At 44.6% G+C, this 16723-nt stretch overlaps 1 protein-coding gene across 1 annotated transcript in view; it reads left to right on the top strand.

The window, feature by feature from the left end:
- Window positions 1–4696: 4696 nt before the first annotated feature.
- SRP68 (signal recognition particle 68) overlaps window positions 4697–16723 on the top strand; it is a 35498-nt gene continuing 23471 nt past the window's right edge. Inside the window, exons 1-7 of the mRNA XM_082705246.1 lie at window positions 4697–5012; window positions 6845–6911; window positions 9056–9169; window positions 11294–11489; window positions 14143–14225; window positions 14712–14821; window positions 15181–15263. Of these exons, the coding sequence (XP_082561372.1) occupies window positions 4841–5012; window positions 6845–6911; window positions 9056–9169; window positions 11294–11489; window positions 14143–14225; window positions 14712–14821; window positions 15181–15263 (825 nt within the window). The 5' untranslated portion in view covers window positions 4697–4840. The remainder of the gene's footprint in view (window positions 5013–6844; window positions 6912–9055; window positions 9170–11293; window positions 11490–14142; window positions 14226–14711; window positions 14822–15180; window positions 15264–16723) is intronic.

Here is a 16723-nt window from a genome sequence, read left to right as displayed (position 1 = left end):
CAAAGACTTGAAGGAGGTAAGGGACCCAGAGTAGCAGAATTCTACAGGAAGAACATTCCAGACAGAGTGGTCAGTGCTAAGATCCCAAAGCCGGAGTGTGCCTATGTCCCTAGATAAGGAAGTTCCTATGGCTTGAGTTGATGAATAAGAAAGAGATTGGCAGATGAGGAGGTGACAGACATGACATGCAGGGCTTTTTTCATTGCTTCATGACTTCTAGTGTGAGCAAAAAAAGAAGCCACTGCCAGAGTTTTGACTAGAGGACTAACACCACCTGAATTAAAAATCTTTAGTGAAATACAATCCCCATACTGCACATTTTACCCAATTAAGGGGTGCATTTAGTTTTAAATATACTCATAAAGTTGTGCAGCCATCACAACAATCAACTTCAGAATGTTCTTCCCCAAAGAAACTTGGGCCATTTAGCCATAGATCTCCAATCTCAACCCTCACCCTGAGCCCCAGGCAACCACTTTCTGTCTCTATGAATTTGCCTATTCTGGACATTTCATATATTTTTTAAAATTTTATTTTCTTAAGATTTTTTTTCATTTCTAAGAGTTTACTTACTTATTTAAATAATCTCTACAGCCAACATGGGGCTCAAACCCATGACCCTGAGACCAAAAGTCAGATGCTCTACCAACTGAGCCACCCAGATACCCCTGGACATTTCGTATAGATGGAATCACACAATATGTGGTCTTCTTTTTTTTTTTAATTTTTTTTTTTAATTTTTTTTTTTAAATTTATTTATTTGACAGAGAGAAATCACAAGTAGATGGAGAGGAAGGCAGAGAGAGAGAGAGAGAGAGGGAAGCAGGCTCCCTGTCGAGCAGAGAGCCCGATGCGGGACTCGATCCCAGGACCCTGAGATCATGACCTGAGCCGAAGGCAGTGGCTTAACCCACTGAGCCACCCAGGCGCCCAATATGTGGTCTTCTGAGCACCTTTATTCACTTGGCGTAATATTTTCAAGATTCACATGCTTTGTAGCATGTATTAGTACTTCATTGCTTTTTATGGCCAGATAACATTTCATTGTATGGTTATACCAATTCTATTTATCCATTCATTTGTAGAAGAACATTTGGGAGACTTTTTTTTTTCAAGATTTTATTTATTTATTTATATTTTTAAATTAATGAAATTATTTTTAAAGACTTTATTTATTTACTTGACACACACACACACACACACACACACAGAGAATATAAGCAGGGGGAGCAGGAGAGGGAGACTGAGTGGAAAGCCCAATATAGGTCTCAATCCCAGGACCCTGAGATCATGGCCTGAGCTGAAGGCAGACACTGTAAGGACTGAGCCACCCAGATACCTCTATTTATTTACTTTTCAATATTTTATTTATTTGTCAGAAAGAGAGAAAGAGAGCACAGCTGGGGGAGAGGCAGGCAGAAGGAGAAGCAAGCTCCCAGCTCAGCAAAGAGCTATTTTATCTTTTTTAATTATCTCTACACCCAACATGATCCAGAGTCTCACACTCCACTGACTGAGCCACCCAGGTGCCCTGAAACTTATTTAGGATTTTTTTTTCATTGTAGTAAGATACACAAAATGTACAGTTTACCATCTTGGATATTTTATTTTTTTAAAAGATTTTATTTATTTATTTGACAGAGAGAGAGAGAGATCACAAGTAGGCAGAGAGGCAGGCAGAGAGAGAGGGGGAAGTAGGCGCCCCGCAGAGCAGAGAGCCCGATGCAGGGCTCAGTCCCAGGACCCTGAGATCACAACCTGAGCTGAAGGCAGAGGCTTAACCCACAAAGCCACCCAGGCGCCCCACCATCTTGGCTATTTTAAAGTGTAGGATTCACTAATATTAAGTATGTGCAAAGACACATGGGTGGCTCAGTCGGTTGAGTGTCCAACTCTTGGATCAGGTCATGATCTCACGGTCGTGGAATCAAGCCTCATGTCTTGATTGGCTCTGCACTCAGAAGGGAGTCTGCTGGAGATTTTCTCTCTCTCTCCCTCTCCCTCTGCCCCTCCCCTACTTGCGCACATGCTCTTTCTCGCTCTCTCTCTCAAAATAAATAAAATTTCAAGAAAAAAAAAGCATATTCACATTGTTGTGCAACCAATCTCCAGGACTCTTTAATCCTGCAAAATTGAAACTCTGTATTCACTAAATAATAATGAATTTCCCCATTTCTCCTGCCTCCAGCTACTGGCAACCACCACTGTACTTTCTATGAATTTGACCAAAGTAGATACCTCATACAAATGGAATCCTATCATGTTAGTCTTTTTGTGACAGGCTTACTTGATTTAGCACAATATTTTCAAGCTTCAGCCATGTTGGAGGTTGTGTCAGAATTTCCTTCCTTTTTAAGGCTTAATATTATTCTGCTTATGGATATACCACTTTCTGTTTATCCCTTGAGGGCCACTGGGTTGCTTCCATCTGTTGGTTATTGTGAATAATGCTTATATGAATGTGAATGTAGAAATACCCCCTTGGAGACCTGCTTTCAATTCTGTGGATATACACGCAGAAACGAAACTGCCAGATCAAATCATAATTCCTCAATTTTCCAAAGAATGGTCATACTGTTTTTCACAGGGGCTGCACCACTTTACATGTGCACCAAAAGCACACCAAGGTTCCAATTTCTCCATATCCTCACAAATATATGCTATTATTACTTTTTTAATAATAAAAAATTTCTTTTTCCTTTTTTAAAATCCTTTTTAAATTTTTTAAATTTTTATTTTTTTTAAAGATTTTATTTATTTACTTGAGAGAGAGAGAGAGTGAGAGAGAGCATGAATGAGGAGAAGGTCAGAGAGAGAAGCAGACTCCCCATGGAGCTGGGAGTCCGATGCGGGACTCGATCCCGGGACTCCAGGATCATGACCTGAGCCGAAGGCAGTCGTCCAACCAACTGAGCCACCCAGGTGTCCCTTAAATTTTTATTTTTTAAAGATTTTATTTATTTATTTGACACAGAGAGAGAGAGAGATCACAAGGAGGCAGAGAGGCAGGTAGAGAGAGAGGGGGAAGCAGGCTCTCCGCTGAGCAGAGATCCCGATGTGGGGCTCGATCCCAAGACCTTGAGACCATAACCTGAGCCAAAGGCAGAGGCTTTAACCCACTGAGCCACACAGGTGCCCCTAAAATTCTTTTTTTAAAAAAGGTTTTTATTTATTTGACAAAGAGAGAGCACAAATAGGCAGAGTGGCAGGCAGAGAGAGCAGGAGAAGCAGGCTCTCCGCTGAGCAGGAAGCACGATGCGGAGCTCAATCCCAGCACCCTGGAATCATGACCTGAGTTGAAAGCGGCCACTTAACTGACTGAGCCACCCAGGCACTCCCAATTCTTTTTTTTTTTTTTTTCTATTCTATTCTATTTTTATTCTTTTTCTTCTCCCTCTTCCCCTGCCCCTCCCCCTACTTGTGGGCTCTCTCTCAAATAAATGAAATCTTTACAAAAAATAGTAACCATCCAAAAATAAATAAAAATAGGAATCATCCTAATGGGTGTGATAGTTCATTGTGGCCTTGATTTGCATTTCCCTAGTGATTGTGACACGGAATAGAGACTCTAAATTGCCTCATTTCTTTTCTTTTTTTTAAAAAGATTTTATTTATTTGAAGGAGGACTGTGTGGCTCAGTCATTAAGCAGTTGCCTTCCTTTAGGTCGTGATCTCAGGGTCCTGGGGTGGAGTCCCACATCTGGCTCCCTGCTCAGCAGGAAGCCTGCCTCTCCCTCTCCCACTCCCACTGCTTGTGTTCCCTCCCTTGCACTCACGCGCTCTCTCGCTGTGAATAAATAAACTAAATCTTTTTTTAAAAGATTTTATTTATTTGAGATAGAGTGTGCACGCACGAGGAGGGGGAAGGGCAGAGGGAGAAGCAGACTCCCCTGGGAGCAGGCAGGGAACCCATCTCTGACCCTGGCAGATCCCAGGACCCTGAGATCATGACCTGAGCGGAAGGCAGACACTTAATCGAATGAGCCATCCAAGCTCCCCTAAATTGCCTCATTTCATCTTCATAAAAACCGTCTTAATTGGTTATCCCCATTTCACAGAGAAGGGGAAAGGTTTAGAGCGACACTGTTCCTTGCCCAACATTTCCCAACCAGTAAGAGAGGAGCCAGGACTGGAGAAGCAGGACTCAGCCTCCCTCGCCTCAACTTCTCCCCTCGAACTGCTGGAGTCCTCGCTCCAAAGTCCAGAGGCATAGGTCCCCGGCAGTTCCAGAAGTTTCTACGCCGGGTCGGGGACCAGCAAATGGAGACCCGGCGTAGAAACTTCTGGGTCTTCACTTGCTGATCCCCGACCCGGCCAGCGCCAAGGCTTTCTCAGGGTGGACACCAGAGGAGAGCGCAGAGGGGTGTCCCTCACAGGTGGAGCGCTTCATGTGGGTACGTGGGAACCGCATCTCCCGAGTACCCAGGCAGGTAGACACCCCGAAACCCAAAGTCCAGAACCAACCGTCCCTGCCCTTAACCCTCACGCCCGCTTGGGACGTGAGCTGGATCCCCGGTGCAGGGATGCAGGAGGTGGTGTGTGTGGGGGGGTAGCATTTCCGAGTCCTCCGCCCTCGGGGGACCAGAAGTGGGGTTGCCCCGGAAAGACCGCAATAGCTCTGGTCTCCCCGCGTGAACGAGCCCTCAGCCCCGCCCGCCGCGACTCAGGAACCTGAGCCCACGCGCAGGCGCGCTCCAACAAGTGGCTCACGCCCGCGGGCCGGGCCGTCGATGGCGGAGTCCGCCACGATCCCGTCAGGCCGTCGGGGCGGGCATCGCTCTCTTCCGCCTCCGTCGTCCCGCCTCCTCTATCCCGTCTGGCTCTGCGGCGCTGGGGCAAGATGGCGGCTGAGAAACAGGTTCCCGGTGGTGGCGGCGGCGGCGGCAGCGGGGGCGGCGGCGGCGGTAGCGGCGGTGGACGCGGTGCCGGAGGAGAGGAAAATAAGGAAAACGAGCGGCCTTCGGCTGGATCGAAGGCAAACAAAGAATTCGGGGATAGCCTGAGTTTGGAGAGTATCCTAGAGTAATCGGGCCTAACTCGCAATGACTACGTGTCGATATGCAGGGCCGGGGGCGGGAGAGGCGGCGGGTCCCGGCGCGTTCCGGGCACGAGAGGCCGAGGGTTGCGGTTTCTCTCGCCCGTACTTTCTGGCACTCAGAGTTGCAGGGTCTGTGTTTCGACCGGTCTTTTCTCGCTTCTCATTCGCTTTCCAGGGTGGGGAACGTTCTCTTCTCTCAGGCGGCTCCGAGATTTCGGGCGGATTTCTGCAGTTCCCCCGTAGTCGCCCGTTTGGAGGGCTGGTGACGGGGATGACACGGTGGCCACCCAGTGAGCTGCTGTCTTAGTATCTAGAGCCACTGAACCAAAGATAGGAAACTGCTCTATGGACGTTTTCGCTTAATACGTTTGTCTGACAGCCGTCGGAGAATGGACAGTAAAAAATACAGTTTCTCTGGCAGTGGAGGCAAAGATGATTTCTTTGAGGAAGAGCTTGTTGCCCATTTTGAATATAAACGTAGCTTAACATCACTTGTATGGCTTTATTATATATATATATACACACACACATGTATTTTTTAAACATTTTATTTATTTACTTGAGACTCGAGAGAGAGCGAGCATGAGAAGGGAGAAGGTCAGAGGGAGAAGCAGACACTCCATGGAGCTGGGAGTCCAATGCGGGACTCGATCTGGGGACTCTGGGATCATGACCAGAGCCGAAGGCAGTTGCTTAAGCAACTGAGCCACCCAGGCACCCCTTGTGTAGCTTTCTTAAGTAGGCCTGTAGGCATTAAATCTTAAGAATTGTTTAGGTGATCTGGTGGAATGGGTTTGTAGTTTCTGTCTTCTGACGCATCTCATTCAGTATTACAACCGAATGCCTGAGACACTAGTTTGTGACTTTTGAAGTGAACCACAAAAGGAGAAAATGTAGGTGAATTTCTGGAATAACACGTTTAGCTTGACATCTTTATGTGGTTTTCAGGAGATTGGAACTTTACTTTTTGAACTGGTGATCTGGTTCCAAATGGATATTTGAATTGCCTTGATTTTTTACAAATCTTATAGCTTCTTATTCCTTTTAGTTGAAATAGTCCTTTTAATGTTCAGTATTTTGTTGACATGTCTGTAGAGGATTTTTTTTTTTAACATTTTATTTATTTGACAGAGAGAGAGAGATCACAAGTAGACAGAGAGGCAGGCAGAGAGACAGGGGGAAGCAGGTTCCCTGCGGAGCAGAGGGCCCGACCTGGGGCTCGATCCCAGGACCCTGAGATCATGACCTGAGTGGAAGGCAGAAACTTAAACCACTGAGCCACCCAGGCCCCCAGAAAAACTAATATTTTTATACAAGCTGTGGCATAGTTTGGTTGGCATGTGCTAACCACAGGCTTATGCAGCGTCACAGCTGTTAAGGAAAAGTTAGATTTGGCAGATGTAGGAAGTTATGCAAATAGAGGAGTAGTACACGTCATTTATAACCTGAGTCCGCTTGAATAAGTAAAATACTGGGTCCAGGTGTAAATCAGTGGGAACGACCCCAGTTATAATCAGTAGTTAGAATCCAGCAACTTTAAGCTGTTGAATTTCAGTAATCCTCAGTGGCTAATAATGCCTTCCTTTTTTAGTTTGAAAGTAATAGTTCAGGCAGTCAGCTTTTTACTAATTTGCTTTGCCCTGTCTTATGACAAGATAGCTATTGAAAATAATTACGAAAGAAGTCAGTAGTTAATGTACTAATGCTTAACGTGCTCTGGTTTGGTACAAATACAGACTAATGGGAATATGTTTCAATTTATTTAGATTCTTACCATTGTAAGCTTTTCCTTAATCTTGGCTCTAGTTCTTCAGATTATTAAGGAATCCCAGCAGCAGCATGGTTTACGGCATGGAGATTTTCAGAGGTATAGGTTAGTATCATGTGTAAGATGTATGGAAATTATTGTGGAATTTTCAAACTTGGTTTGCCTTTGTTAATATCTCACCTATTTTGCTGTATCAGAAAGTATAGAAAGTCTGACTCTGAACTTATACTGAGTCCTCGAAATGTAACTTTTAAAATTTAAAATTTCACAATGAATAAAAGCAGCCAACCTCTTTATCCATTTTGCCTCACAATATTGCAGATACATTGGAGGCTTCTGCTGAAAGTAGCAAGCAGTATGGTAATACACATATTTTTAAACTTAATTATATTGTCAGAGTCTTGATTAAATGCAGAGTTTTTCAGTTATTTCTTAATTTATTTTAAAGTAAGCTCTATCTCCAGCATGGGGCTTGAACTCACAACCCCAAGATCAAGAGCCATATGCTCCACCAACTGAGCCAGCCAGGCACCCCATATAATTTCTATGATATCATTATAAGTTGTTGGTAAACTCTGTAACAGCCTTCAAGTTGGAAAATGAATTTAATATGACTCTTAAAAATAGAATAGATGCCTAATCTATAATATAATTCAGTGCTTTGGAAGCAGAAATAGCCAACCATTTAATATTGAAGATATAGGCTTTAGCGGGGAGGGGCAGAGGGAGAGGGAGAGACAGATTCGCAGCTGAGCAGAGAGCCCAGCGTGAGGCTGGAGCCCAGGATCATGACCTCAGCCAAAGGCAGAAGCTCAGCTGACAGCCCTGCTGGTGCTCCTGGCTGCTGGACTTTTAAAAGTGCTACTTTACAAAACATTCCACAGATTCTAAGGAGTGACGCATGTCACATAAATGGTCCCCAGCACTGGGATGAATTGAGCAAGGTGGGGAGTGGTAAAGATGAAGTGGGAAAGCTAAGGGGCCAGAATAGGTAGGGCCCTTCTTATAAGCCCGGGTAACTCCTTCAGGTGTTAATGTAGGCGTGATGGGAAGTTAATGGAAGAAGTTTTAGTTAGAGACTGTTATGACTTGAGGGTTTTTTTTTTTGTTTTTTTTTTAATTATTAAGGACATTTTCAAAAGCCAGTGTAGAGATGATACCATGATGAATCTATCACTCAGTTATTACAGCAGTCGGCTTTCTGCTCATTTATTTTACGTGTTCCATCTCCATTTTTTTTTTTTTTTTTTTTTTTTTTAGGTTAGGCTCCATGCTGGGCATGGGGCCAGTGTGGGGTTCAAACTCACAAGACCTGAGCCAAGATCAAGAGTTGGACACTTAGCTGACTGAGCCACCTAGGAGCCCCTGTTCCTTCTCCTTTTTATTTTTATTTATTTTTGTAATTTTTTAAAAGATTTAATTTTTTCATTTGACAGAGAGAGAGTACAAGCAGGGAGAGCAGCAGGCCGAGAGAGAGGGAGAAGCAGGCTCTCTGCTGAGCAGGGAGCCAGATGCAGGACTCGATCGCATAACCCTGGGATCATGACCTGAGCCTAAGGCAGTCACTTGATGAACTGAGCCACCCAGGCATCCCCCCTCTCCTTTTTAAAAAAATACTTTTTTATTGAAGGATTTTTTCTTTTACCATTCTAATTTTTTTTTAAGATTTTATCTTTTATTTGACAGAGAAAGACAGCAAGAGAGGGAACGCAAGCAGGGGGAGAGGGAGAGGGAGAAGCAGGCTTCCTGTGGAGCAGGGATCCCGACATGGGCGGGACTCGATCACAGGACCCCAGGATCATGACCTGAGTCGAAGGCAGACACTGAACGACTGAATCACCCAGGCACACACCCCTCTTTTTTTTTCTTACCATTCTATTGCAATATAGTTTATATACAGAAAAGTAAATAGAAAAAGATGAATTTTTCACAACCTGTAACCAGCAGACATTACTGGACAATGTGACCAGCATCCCAGAGGTCCCCCTTTTGCTCCTGATCACAAACCCTTCCTCCCCAAAGGTCACCACAGTCATGACGTCTGACACCTTAGGTTAGGTTTGAAATACGTTTCTGGTGGCACCAGTCATACTGCCCTGCAGGTTGTAGTTCACAGAGTGTTTGCAAGATGACGTGTGGTGTCTGTGGTAACCATTAAGTAGAACACCGCAAACCTTCAGGCTTTATTACAGAATCTACTATGGAAAGTACCATCAGCTTGCCTGAATTATTGGTGTTTTTTCCTTCAGGGGCTACTGTTCCCGTAGACAAAGACGTCTTCGGAAAACACTCAACTTCAAGATGGGGAACAGGCACAAATTTACAGGGAAAAAAGTAACTGAAGATCTTCTGACTGATAACAGGTACGGACTGCTCTGTGCTAGTGGCGAAATCCTCCTCGCTAATACGTTTATGGGACAGATATGTGTTAGCCGCTGTGCCAGCTCTTAAGTTACAGGATGAGGACACGGAGGCTCAGTAACAGTAGCAGGAGTTGGGCTGAGTGCTGAATACTAGTCCGCAGTTAGAACCTGATGGGATGTTGGGTAAGGGCCCTGGGGTGCGAGTTTCAGTGTGCAAGTGCTTACTTAAATACGTGTATCGTAAAAGAAATCTGTGTGTGAATTGTTCCAGAAGAGTTTCATGTTTCAGTGCTGAATGCAGCCAGGCTTAACATTCGCAGAAGGTCGGTCTGTCGACATGTATTAAAGGTCTTTAGGCCAGTTCCTCAAATTTCAGCCGTGGGCCAAGTTGCTCCTTTTGCCACCTGTTTTTGTAAAGTGTGTTTTTTTGTGTTTGTTTTGTTTTACTCTTTTTTTTTGAGAGAGAGAGAGAGAGAGCACGTGCTAAGTGTGCACATGCAGGAGAAGGGGGAGGAGCAGAGGGAGAGGGAGCAGCAGACTCCCCACTGAGCATCCGTTGAGGAAGACCAGTGGATGCCAAGCTCCATCCTAGGTCCCTGGGATCATGACCTGAGCTGAAAGCAGATGCTTAACTGACTGAGCCACCCAGGCGCCCCTTGTTTAGTTTTTTTAAGTAATTTCTCCCCCCATTGTGGGGCTTGAACTCACAATTCAGAGATCAAGAGTTGCATGCTGTACTCACTGAGCCATACTCAAAAACCCAGGGGTTTTTGCTAGTGAAGCCAGGAAGCTTGCGTTGAGGAGGCTGGACCTTGAGGGGTTTCTGAGAGGCAAAAACATTCTGTGTGAGGGATGCCTTGGTGTCTGAATGTACTTTAGGAATTATAATGCTCTGGACAGTTAGCTGCTGCTCAGGCAGCAGAGAGCCTGGGAGCTTTGTGTATGGAGACATAGAAAACTAGCACATAGAGCCCAGGATGGGATTCAGCAGCGGGTATTGGTTAAATCTGATGAGAACAGGTTAGGAAGGGTTTCTGTGATCATGAGATCTTCATTTTGAAGAGATAAGATTAAGCTGATATTTAAGAAAGATTTATCAAGGCAGTAGGTTAACAGATTTTCTCCAGTATAAAAATAAAGTGGCTAGTTTATTCAGTCCTTAGTAAGTGCCAGACTCTGGTTTAAGTGTGTTACATGTATCACTAATGGGATTCTGAGGCACAGCAAGTTAGTAACGTTGTCCAGTGTCACATAGTTAGTGACGGATGGCACTGAGATTCCAGCCCTGCCTGACTCGAGAGCATGTTCTTGACCATTTCAGTACAGTGTGTCTTCAGGACTTGGTTTTCAGCTCAGTTGGGATGGAGGAGGTGTTGATTCAAAGATGAGGCCAGATTGTGTGCTTGGACTGCCTCTTTGCTAAAACTGGGAAGAGCAGGTCTGTGGTCTGTGTTTGCCCAGTTTGAGGTGGTAGCAGGTGTTTTTAGTAGTGAGATCTGTGTGGTAGATGGCTAGAAATTTGAGGTGGAGCCTGATCAGAGATACTGATTGGGTGCCATGATTGATGCTGTGAGGAGTAGTTCCTTTTTTTTTTATCCCCCTTAATATTTTTTTAAATTTTATTGGGCGCCTGGGTGGCTCAGTGGGTTAAAGCCTCTGCCTTCAGCTCAGGTGATGATCCCAGGGTCCTGGGATCGAGTCCCACATCGGGCTCTCTGCTCAGCGGGGAGCCTGCTTCTCATCTCTCTCCCTGCCTACTTGTGATCTCTGTCAAATAAATAAATAATAGTAAAAATCTTAAAAAAATATATTTTTTTAAATTTTAGTGCTTGAGTGGGAGGGTAAGAGAAAGAGGGAGAAAGAATCTCAAGTAGACTCAATGCTGAGCACAGAGCCTGATGTGGGGCTTGATCTCATGACTCTGAGATCATGACCTGAGCGGAAACCAACAGTCAGACACTTAAACAGCTACACCACCCAGGTGCTCTGAGAAGAGTAGTTTTCAGGAGGAAAGCCAAGGAGGGTGTAGAGAGAAGTTCAGAAGTTGAGGATTGTGCCTTGGGGAATATCCAAGTCTGATGCTCCTGGTGTTCATCGTTCGGTTGCCTGTTCTCTCTCATTTAGGTATTTGCTTCTGGTTCTGATGGATGCTGAACGAGCCTGGAGCTATGCCATGCAGCTGAAACAGGAAGCCAATACCGAACCCCGAAAACGGTTCCATTTGTTGTCTCGCCTGCGCAAAGCCGTGAAGCACGCGGAGGAGTTGGAACGCTTGTGTGAGAGCAATCGTGTGGACGCCAAGACCAAGTTAGAGGCTCAGGTTAGTAGCTTTGCTACTACTGCGGAGTAGTAGCTTTGTATCAGCTTTGCTTTACTGCGGAGATTAGAGACATGACTTCCTAGTTGAAGAGAATAGTTTCTTAATATTATAAATGGACCGGAGAGGAAGTAACATGGTCTTGCTTTTTCAAGGCAAAATTGGTATTGTTTTTGTTTTCAAGCTCTTGGTTTGTTTTGTTTTCTTCTCCCTTGATTTATGTATGTAATCTCAGCACTAAATGTGGGGCTTGAACTCATGACCTGAAGGTCAAGAGTCATATATTCCACCAACTGAGCCAGCCGGGTGCCCTGAGCTCTTGTTTTTTTAGTAATAAGTTCTAACATTTATTCATTCATTTAATTTTAATTTTAATTTTAATTTATTTATATTTTTTAAAAGATTTATTTATTTATTTATTTGACAGAGAGGGAGAGAGATATCACAAGTAGGCAGAGAGGCAGGCAGAGAGAGAGGAAGGAAGCAGGCTTCCCGCTGAGCAGAGAGCCCGATACGGGGCTCGATCCCAGGACCCTGGGATCATAACCTGAGCTGAAGGCAGAGGCTTAACCCACTGAGCCACCCAGGCGCCCCTTATTTTTATTTTTAAAGTTTATTTATTTATTTATTTATTTATTTCAAGATTTTATTTATTTGACAGGTCACAAGTAGGCAGAGAGGCAGGCAGAAAGAGGAAGGGAAGCAGGATTCCCGCCAAGCAGAGAGCCCGATGTGGGGCTCAATCCCAGAACCCTGGGATCATGACCTGAGCCAAAGGCAGAGGCTTTAACCCCCTGAGCCACCCAGGCGCCCCCTTATTTATTTTTAGGATTTTATTTATTTGTCAGAAGAGAGGGAATGAGTAAGCACAGCAGGGGGAGAAGCAGGCTCCCCACTGAGCGAGGAGCCTGATGTGGGCTCAACCCCATGACCTGAACCGGAGGCAGATGCTTAACCAACTGAGCCATCCAGGTGTCCCATAATTAGCTTTAACTCTTTTTTTTAAAGTTTATGCATCTCTTGAAATGAAGTCAGAAACCTTGACTCTAAGATCTGGGAAGTTCACAAATTAAAATTTTTTATTTCAGGGCTCTTTGGACTTTTAAGTTTTATTTAAATTCAGAAAAAAAATTCTGTTAACATGTAGTGTATTATTAGTTTCAGAGAAGTAAAAATTTCTTGAAATGAAATTTTTTTAAGATTTTATTTATTTAGGGGTGCTTGGGTGGCTCAGGGGGTTAAAGTCTCTGCTTTTGGCTCGGGTCATGATCCCAGGGTCATAGGATCGAGCCCCACATCAGGCTCTCTGCTCAGCAGGGGGCCTGCTTCCTCCTCTCTCTCTGCCTGCTTCTCTGCCTACTTGTGATCTCTTTCAAATGAATAAATAAAATCTTAAAAAAAAAAAAAAGAATTTTATTTATTTATTTGACAGAGACCGTGGGAGCACATGCACACACACGAATGGGGCAGAAGAGGGAGAAGCAGACTTGCCACTGAGCAGGGAGCCCGACATGGGGCTTAATCTCAGGGTCCTGAGATCATGACCTGAGCTGAAGGCAGATGCTTAACCAACTGAGCCACCCAGGCACCTCTGAAACTAATTAAAAAAAGAAACAAACAATAGAAACGGGTGCCTGGGTGGCTCAGGTGTTAATCGTCTGCCTTTGGCTCAGGTCATCATCCCGGGGTCCTGGGATCGAGCCCCTCATCGGGCTCGCTGCTCAATGGGAAGCCTGCTTCTCCCTCTCCCACTCCCCTGCTTGTGTTCCCTCTCTCACTGTCTCTCTCTCTCTCTGTCAAATAAATAAATAAAATACTAAAAAAAAAAAAAAAAAAAAAAAGTGCCACAGATTTACATTCAGCTTCTGATACTGAATGTTATATCCTGGAAACTAATCATTAAGTCACATGAGAAAACAGGTTTTTTGGGTTTTTCTCCTTCAGATTCTCTCCTAAGGGGTGCCTGGGTGGCTCAGTGGCTTAAGCCTCTGCCTTTGACTCGGGTCATGGTCTTGGGGTCCTGGGATCGATCTGCGCATTGGGCTCTCTGCTCAGCAGCGAGCCTGCTTCCCCCCCCCCCTCTGCCTACTTGTGATCTCTCTCTCTGTAAATGAATTAAAAAAAAAAATTCTTTCCTAGGCAGTAAATGAATCATGGTGAGTTATCTGTGTATCACATTTTATTAAATAGTGTTTTCTCTCAAAAATATTTATTTATTTATTTTAAAGAGCAAGCGCACACCTCCTACAGAGTGGGGCAGAGAGTGTCTCCAGCAGACTCTGCTTTCTGAGCCCGGACCCCGATGTGGGACTCAATCCCATGACCCTGAGATCATAACCTGAACCAAAACCAAGAGCCAGTCGCTCAACTGACAGTGCCATCCAGGTCCCCCAATAAGTTTTCTCTTTTACAGTCACCCTGAATAAGGGTGTCTGGGTGGTGCACTTGATTGTCTTCGGGTCTTGATCTTGGGGTTGAGTTCAAGCCCCGTACTGAGCTCCAGGTTGAGCTTGAAACCTTCTTAAAAATAAATAAGTAAAATCACCCTGATGTATATCTCTATATTCCTGATGTCAAAACTGAAAGCAGGTGGGGGGAGATTGAGCAGTGACATTGGCTCTTGGTGTTGAAACAGTTCCATTCTTCCCCTTTTCAGGCGTACACAGCTTACCTCTCAGGAATGCTGCGTTTTGAACATCAGGAATGGAAAGCTGCAATTGAGGCTTTTAACAAATGCAAGTAAGTGTTCTGGTCCGAAAGCCGCGGCTGGGTTCGCTCGTACATAGTCGCTTTCAAGCCGCAGATCACCTGATGATTGTTTCTACAGAAGTGCAGTTATTATTGAGTTAAGATTTATTTATTTTACAGCATGCGTGCTGGAGAGAGCGTGCGGTGGGGAGGGACAGAGGGAGAGGGAGAATCTCAAGCAGACTCTTACTCAATCCTACATGGGGCTCAATCTCATGACCTCAAGATCATGACCTTAATATGACCTGAGCCGAAATCTAGAGTCGGACACCCAGTCGACTGAGCCAGTCCTGGTTACTCATTTGTTTTCCTTTCCTTTAGGAATATTGATGATCCTCATTCATTTTAGAGCCATGCAGTTCTCTTACTTGATAGAAGGATCTTAGCATAGTGCCATGTTTCATTTTTAGCCATTGTATTCCTTTTTATTTTCTTAAAATAAGGCTGCTAAGAAAGCTGGTGTTTCTTTCCTCTCAGAACTATCTACGAGAGACTGGCCAGTGCTTTCACAGAAGAGCAGGCAGTGCTGTATAACCAGCGTGTGGAAGAGATCTCACCCAATATCCGCTACTGTGCATATAACATCGGTGAGCAGGGGCTGAGTCGGGCACAGACTAGTGGGTTGGCGGTGGTTCATCTCGGAGAGCCTAGAGGATTTAACTTTCCTGTTTTCCTTGTCCCTGCATCTGTCCTTGGCACGGGTTTTAGCTGATGAGAAAAGTAGAGGTGTCAACGTCAGCCCAGCTTAATGTCATGGAAGGCAGTTCCTTCGCTTTGTTTCCATCCTGCCAATTCTGTACTCCTTTGTGAGTGAGCTTTGTGAAAGGACCTGCGGTTCACTGAAATGTGCTTGTACAAGGGGAAGAGCTCAGTATTGATTCTAGTGATTCTTGGGAGACCAGACCAGACCCTTGAGGATTTCTACTCAACAGCTCTCTTTTCTCAGGGGACCAGTCAGCTATCAATGAACTCATGCAGATGAGATTGAGGTCTGGCGGCACTGAGGGTCTTCTGGCTGAGAAATTAGAGGTAATGTAGTCTATACATTTTTGTGAGGTCTTTGGTTTGTAAAAATCCAGAAAAAGAGGTAATCCATAATCTCGGTAGTCATTGTAATGGTTATTAATATATGCATATTTATATCCATTTTTTTAAAAGATTTTACTTCTTTATTTGACAGAGAAATCACAAGTAGGCACAGGGGGGAAGCAGGCTCACTGCTGAGCAGAGAGCCTGACGTGGGGCTTGGTTTCAGGACCCTGAGATCATGACCTGAGCCAAAGACAGAGGCTTAACCCACTGAGCCACCCAGGCACCCCTATATCCATGTCTTTTTCATTCTTTTTTAAAGATTTATTTATTTATTTGACAGATCACAAGTAAGCAGAAAGGCAGGCAGAAGGAGGGGGGAAGCAGGCTCGCTGCTGAGCAGAGAGCCTGATGTGGGGCTTGATCCCAGGACCCTGAGATCATGACCTGAGCCAAAGACAGAGGCTTAACCCACTGAGCCACCCAGGCGCCCCTGAAGTATTCAATTTTTTATCTTATTTTCAAGGCAAGTAATGTAAGCAAGTAGACAAAGTAGGAGTAAAAAATGGGGGGGAAATGGGGTGCCTGGGTGGCTCAGTGGGTTAAAGTCTCTGCCTTCTGCTCAGGTCATGATCCCAGGGTTCTGGGATCTAGCCCCCCCTATTGGGCTCTCTGCTCAGCAGGGAGCCTGCTTCTCTCTCTCTCTCTCTCTCTGCCTGCTTGTGACCTCTGTCTGTCTAAATAAATAAATACAATCTTTAAAAAAAAAAGATGGGGGGAAGACTAAAATCACGTGGTAGAATCAGAGGTAATCACTACTAATAACATGATGAATAGCATACAGATTTTTGTGTATGTAGGAAAAAAATGCGTGTGTGTGTGTGGGTGTGTGTGTGTGTTTTTTAAGGTTTTATTTATTTAGAGCAAGAAAGAGCAAGGGTTGGGGGGGGGCAGAGAGGGAGAGAGAGAATAAGCAGACTCCCTGCTGAGTGTGGAGCCTGCCGAAGGGCTCCATCCCAGACCCTGAGACCACAGTCCAAGCTGAAACCAAGAGTCAGACGCCCAGCTGACTGAGCCACTCGGTCGCCCAAAAAAGGCTTGTGTTTTTTAAACGGGATCTCCATATACACTGCTTAGTAATGTGCTTTTTAAATACAGTGTCTTGAGTGTTTTTTTCCACTTTAGTAGGTATTTCTACACTGTTTTGGTAGCCACGTGGTACTACATTGTACCGGTCAAGTCACGTGAGCACTTAACTATTGTTGTTGAAGAGATAAATCATATTACTGTGAAGACCCATGTTTTTGTACACATTCTTAGTTATTTCCTTAGAGTACATTCCTAATCATGGGATTGAATATTTTGGAAGCTTTTGATTCATATTGACAGATATCTTTAAGTAAGTTTCTGATAATTTGCGTTTTTGCTTATAGCACATATAGATAGGTTTTTCTCCTACA

The sequence above is a fragment of the Mustela nivalis genome, assembly GCF_964662115.1.
Source record: "Mustela nivalis genome assembly, chromosome: 17".
NCBI classification, from domain to species: Eukaryota; Metazoa; Chordata; class Mammalia; order Carnivora; family Mustelidae; genus Mustela; species Mustela nivalis.
The sequence above is the reverse complement of the archived record's forward strand: the minus strand, read 5'-3'. Positions and strand labels throughout refer to the sequence as shown.